Source organism: Protopterus annectens, chromosome 2.part1 (assembly GCF_019279795.1).
Source record: "Protopterus annectens isolate FY-2018-M chromosome 2.part1, PAN1.0, whole genome shotgun sequence".
Lineage (NCBI taxonomy): Eukaryota > Metazoa > Chordata > Ceratodontiformes > Protopteridae > Protopterus > Protopterus annectens.
In genome coordinates this window covers 1,146,124,668-1,146,130,667 of record NC_056729.1, presented here as the reverse complement: position 1 = coordinate 1,146,130,667, position 6,000 = coordinate 1,146,124,668, and the positions used below count along the sequence as shown (strand labels likewise).

General features: G+C 44.9%; 1 protein-coding gene across 2 annotated transcripts in view; it reads right to left on the bottom strand.

Annotated features, from left to right (window-relative positions):
- Positions 1 to 6,000, bottom strand: part of CCDC25 (coiled-coil domain containing 25) — a gene marked incomplete in the record, with an annotated part of 783,974 nt that overhangs the window by 241,656 nt on the left and 536,318 nt on the right. For both annotated transcript variants that reach the window (XM_044062680.1, XM_044062681.1), the window contains 1 exon segment: positions 415 to 614. In XM_044062680.1, the coding sequence (XP_043918615.1) occupies positions 415 to 614 (200 nt within the window).

Genomic DNA, 6,000 nt, shown 5'->3' with positions numbered 1-6,000 from the left:
ACACACACAGACTTATGGACCTATATTTTACACATAGTGACATAAATATATTTATAATATAGACACACACACACACACACACGCACACACACACACACACATACTTTGGGGCAGTTCTGAATTTCACAAATCCACTTGCTGCTTGTCTTTTAGACGTGAGCGAGAAATGGCTACCCTAACAAAAAACTCTTGCAGACAAAGTATGAGTATACAAACTCCACAAAGAATGCACCATAGCTAATAACCTAAGTAGAAAACCAAGAGCTGTGAGGCAGAACAGAAAAAGCTTTGAACTCCTAGCATAAGATGAACTCTCTTATTTATTTAGTAAATTGCCTGCCCAGGAATCAGCTGCTCTTCTAAAATAAATAAATAAATAAAACCTTGTACTGAATTTAAGTCAGAGGAGCTTACTTTAACTCATCCATTTCCTTCTTCTTTTTCATTTCTTCTCTTTCTTTCCGCTTCATCTCCTGGATCTGTGCTTTCTTCTCATTCCTTTCTTCTCTATCTCTAGCCTCCTTCTCTGCTGCTAAATCTGGGAATCGTTCAGTTTTTGTCTTTTCCAATCTGTTTACAATTTCATTTGTCTTTTCCACCATTACAGTTTTTACCTATTCAAAAAAGCAACATTTGTTTTTCAAAGTCACACTTAATTTACAAAGAATAGTGCATATTAAATTGAAAGGAATGGAAAATCATACCTTTGTTAACTTCTGCAGCCATCTCTGTGGCTTTATGACAACTATTATCTCTCAATATATAAGTAACTAACATCCCACTGCCTACTCCCACTTCTGTGATAAGTCAGAGATGACCCAATCAATGCATTACAGGCAACAGCAGCTCCTCAAAATACTTTAAAAGGCACAATACCTCAAGTCATGCAAATCTGATTGTTAGCAACTATGCCAAAATGAATGCGTTTTTCTTGTCTCTTTCACCTGCAGCACACATTTACTGCAATCCTGAAGAAACATGTTAAATCAATTCTGAGACCATGAGTAAGCAATCAATCTGAAAGCCTTGTAAATAAAGAAAAGAATGGATCTAGAAAAAAATCTTATAACAAATAATTCTTTCACACAATTCTGCTCAAAGATACTACCATATTAGCACTGTACAAGTAACGAGTCGCCTTAGTAATTAAAGAAATGTGCAAAGTTTTACCATAACCATAGATGTCCTTCTCTTCCTGTTGCAGTATTCTGCATATGGGGTTAATCTCTTCAGTCCCACATACGTACGGCCAGTATTCAAAAGCTTTCAGTCCCTCTGTGGTGCATCAGACATCAGGCAAGCCAGAGGAAACGTGGGCCATAAAGCCCTCAGAAAGATAGCCACATTTGGAGCTAGTCCTTTAAGAGCAATGCTACATCACTGCCATCCAGAAAGGGAGGAATGTAGCAGATGAGAGGGGAAGGTGGGTGGGAAGGAGTACTGCAACATGGAAGAGAAAGACATCTATGGTTATGGTAAGACTTTACACAACTTTTCTGTGTCCTTCTATTCCCATGTTGCAGTATTCTGTATATGAGCAGAGTGCCAAAGCTCACTGAGGTTGGGGTGGTGGTCTAGATGCAGATTCCAGGAATCCATGCAGGATAGCCAGTCAAGCGTGCAGTGTTTGCTGAAAGTGTGGACTGATGTCCAAGTAGCAGCTTCCAGAATTGAAGGGGTATGCAAACCCTTGAAGATGCCACTGCTCTACTGGAATGAGCTTCGACTGCCCCTTACCAGGTCTTGCCATGAAACTGGTAGCAAAAGGTTAGGACTTTTGATATCCAAGTAGAAATAGTCTGCTTGGTAACAGCCTTATCCAGGGATCTGGGGGTGAAAAAGATACAAATAGCTGGTTTGTCAGTCTGATAGGCTTGGGTGCTGTGCAGGTAGAATCTGATCTGTCTATGCACGTCCAAGGAATGCAGCACTCTCACCATCTCCCTGTGGATTAGGGAAAAAAACAGGTAGTTGGATGGCTTGATTAAGGGACCTGTTGTTGGCTACTTTGGGCATGAAGGACAGATTTGTCCTAAAGGTAACCCTGTCTTTGTGGAAAACTAGAAAGGGTGGTGTAGCCCTAAGGGCTTGGCGTTTGGATACTCTCCTGGCTGAAGTTACAGCCAACAGCAGGATGGTTTTCCAGGCACAGGGCTTTAGGGAAGCCTTAACTGCTGGCTCAAAGGGAGGAAGTGTAAGCTTCTCCAACACATAGTTGAGGTCCCAAGGAGGGGGAATGGGTCTCCTAGGAGTCTTAAGATGCAGAAATCCTTTGAGGAAGAGTTTGCAAGGTAGTTGTGAAGCAAGAGTGTGGTCCAGAGGTAAGCAGGCAGAAATAGCAGACAGATAGGCTTTAATGGACGAGAAAGCCAGTCCTGACTGCAGTAGCTCACACAAACAAGACAGCACTAGGGGAGGTTCACTGATAAGCTGGTCCAGCTGTTTTTTTGTGACATCAAATAGTGAATTGTTTCACTTGGAGAGATACAATTTTCTGGCATTAGGTTTCCAGGCCTCCTGCAGGACATAAAGCACATCCTCACTGTAAAGGTGTCTAAATGGAATCAGAATCCTATCAGTCAGTCAGGTGGAACATCTACCACTGTGGATGGATTAGTGATCCCTTCTTTTGTGTGAGCAGGTTCACTCTGGGGGGTAACTTGTGGTGATTGCCCTTGGACAAATGAAGTAGTAAGGGGAACCAGTGCTGTCTGGGCCAGTAGTGAGTCACCAACAAGATTTTTGGGTTGTTCTGCTGTATTTTCAGCAGGATTTTCTGAATGAGGGGGAAGGGGGGAATGTATACAGATATTTCCCCTTCCATGAAATTGAGAAGGCATCTGTTGCCAGTGCCTATGGTTCTGGTGTCCATTGTGCAAAAGTTGCCTGTTGAGGGAGGAAGCAAACAGGTCTAGTTGAGGTATACCCCACTTGTGGACCAAATCCAAGACTACCTCTCTGTGCAGCATCCATTCGTAGTTTGTGCTGGTTCTGCTAAGCAAATCTGCCTGTTTGTTGTGGAGGGAGGGGATGAAGGTCACTCGCAGGGAGAGTCCCTGTGAGGTAGCCAACTCCCAAACCAAGAGAGCTAACCTGCAAAGCAGGTAGGACTTGCCCCCCCCCCTTGTTTGTTGACATACCACAGTATGATGTGTTGTCTCTGTGTATATCAGCAGAGTCCCCTGTAGAAGGAAAGACTGAAATGCCTGTAGGGCACGCAGGATTGCCTTCATTTCTCTGGCATATGACGTGTTCTGTTTTTAGGTGAGCTGGCCAAAAGACTTGCACCTGTCTTAGTCCTACAGTAGATCCCCAACCCAGGTCCGAGGCATCTGTGTGCATGACCTGGGTGGGTTCTGCTTGTTGTAGTGGGAGTCCTGGGTTCCTTTGTAACTGGTCCCACCACCAAAGTATCTCCTTTATTAACCAGGGTAGAAGTGGTACAATGTGCTCCAAGGGCTAGTTGTGTTGTTTCTAGACTAAGTGAGGTACCACTGCAGCTTCCTCATGTGCAGTCTTGCTAAAGGTAGCATGGGTACTGTAGCTGCCATGTAACCCAACAGTTTCAGGTACTGCCTTGCAGTCAACTGTGTCGACTGGAGCCCCCTTTGGGGGGTAAAAGGTACGCATCCATGAGGTCTGTTCTTATTCTGCACCCCAGGAATACAATGTCCTGAGATGCTTGGAGGTGGGATTTTGGCAGATTTATTCTTTAATCCCAGGGACTGCATAAGGGAATCACCAGGTGGAGGTGATCTTGCAGTATTTGCTGGCTGGGGGCCTGGATGAGCATGTCATCCAGGTTGGGGAATATCTGTATCCCCTTTGTCCTAGCGTAGGCTACCACTGGAGCCAAACATTTGGTAAAGACTCAGGGAGCAGTGGAAAGACCAAAAGGCAAGGCAGAAAATTGCCAATGAGAGGAGCCCACCAAGAATCTTAAGTATTTCCTGTGGGAGGGTTTGATAGGGATGTAGAGGTAAGCATCTTGTGTGTCCAGAGAAGCCATGAATCCATGTGGAGTAATCAGGGGAAAAAGGGTAGGCAGGGTTAGCATTTTAATGGTAGATACCTTTAGGAAGAGAATGAGGTAGGAAAGGTCCAGGATGGGTCTCTCCATGGTCTGTCTTTTTTGGGAACCAGGAAGAGCCTTGAATAAAAACATTTTCCTTTTGCAGAGGTGGGAACTGACTGTATAGTGCCCTGATCTAGTAATGTCTGCAGTACTGGTTGTAAGAGGGGCAGTTGCTCTGGGGGGGGGGGGGGGGAGATGTCCTTCCATATGGGAGGAAGAGAGCCAAGTCATGTAGTAGCCATCTTTGAGGACAGACAGGACCCTTTTGCCTTTGGTGATAGGGGTCCACAAAGAGAAACAATGAGAGAGGCGGGAAGACAAGGGCACGGTAGAGGGAGGAGGCTGAAGCAAAGGTGTCAGGTAGTCAGACGTTACCTGCCCTGTCCTGAAAGGGAGACTTCTGGCTAGATGCAGAAGGTGCTCCAGGCATAGGAGTTTGTTTCCAGGTGAGTTTTCGAGGTCTGGCACTGGGGGTAGGCTTGGATTGTTTCCTGATAGACTGTTTTAGAAGGATAGTTCCTGTGGAATTTGGGAATTGGTGAGACCAGGAGATGTCTGAGGTCCTGCATCTCTTTTCCCTTTTGTTGCAGTGATTTAAAGAGATCTGCTACTGTAGATCCAATAAGTGCAGCACTATCCAGGGCTGCACCCATTAGCTTGGCCCTAAAATCATCTTGCAGGGGTTGTAGGCACAGCCAGGAATATCTGCATAAAGCGGATTTTGATGCTGCTGCCCTAGCAGAGGATTCAGCAGCATCATAGCTGCACCTAATGGAGTGCCTGGTGACTTGGGATGTTAGATACAACAGGGAGGACAGAGCTATTTTGGCAGGGGAGTCTAGAATATCTGCCAAATGTTTGGTGGCAGACTGTAGAATAGATAGGTTATACTTAGCCAAGTGGGTCTGGTAGTTAGTGGCTCTGAAGGCCAATGTAGCATAGGTCTAAATCTTTTTCCACAATCTCTCCATGGTCTTGCTGCCTTGTTAGAAGGGAGAAAAAGAAGTTATGTCCTTACCATAACGTTCCATGTGGAGTGTTCATCTCGCCTTGGTTATTACACATGGGTTCGGAGCCGATCCTCGGCTCCGTGCCGGCCGACTGCAAGCTCTGCATCGAGAAGAAGCTCGAGGACATCTAATACCCACAATCCCCCTCTGCCTTTACCTCAGATCTAGTTTGCAAGCAAACCAGACATAAAAGCACGCACACATGCCAAACTATATACATAGATGTACATATATACAAACATACCAAGGGTATGATAGAAACACCACCAATGCAACAGCAGAAGGAGAATACTCCAGACCAGGCACCAAATTGAATGTTCTTCCTAAGGGTGGGAGGGGTGGGAGTGTAATAACCAAGGCGAGATGAACACTCCACATGGAACGTTATGGTAAGGACATAACTTCTTTATGTGAGAGTGTTCAATCTCGCCTTTGTTCTTACACATGGGTAGCGTCCCTAGCTCCATGATCCTGAGGAACTCAAGGGAGAACGTTCTTGAGCACAGTGGAACCAAAGGTTGCCCTATCCCTAGAAACCCTGTCCACTTTGTAATGAGAGATAAATGTATGTGGTTTAGCCCAAGTAGCAGCCGCACAAATAGTGTCTAGTGGTGGCGAGCTGCGTGAGCCAAAGATGTAGAAACTGATCTGGTGGAATGTCCTTTGGGTTTGACTGATAATGTTTGATCAGAGGCCTCATAAACATATGTGATACAGTCAGTTAGCCATTTGGAAAGAGTTTGTTTCGTAACTGCAAGACCCTTTCTGCTGTCAGCAAAAGCTACAAATAGTTGATCAGATTTCCTGTGATCTTTGTTCTATCCAAATAAAATCTGAGTTGTCTATGGACATCCAGTTTGTGCAACATATACTCCAATTTATTAGAGTGGTTCTTAAAGAAGGTGGGTAATTCAA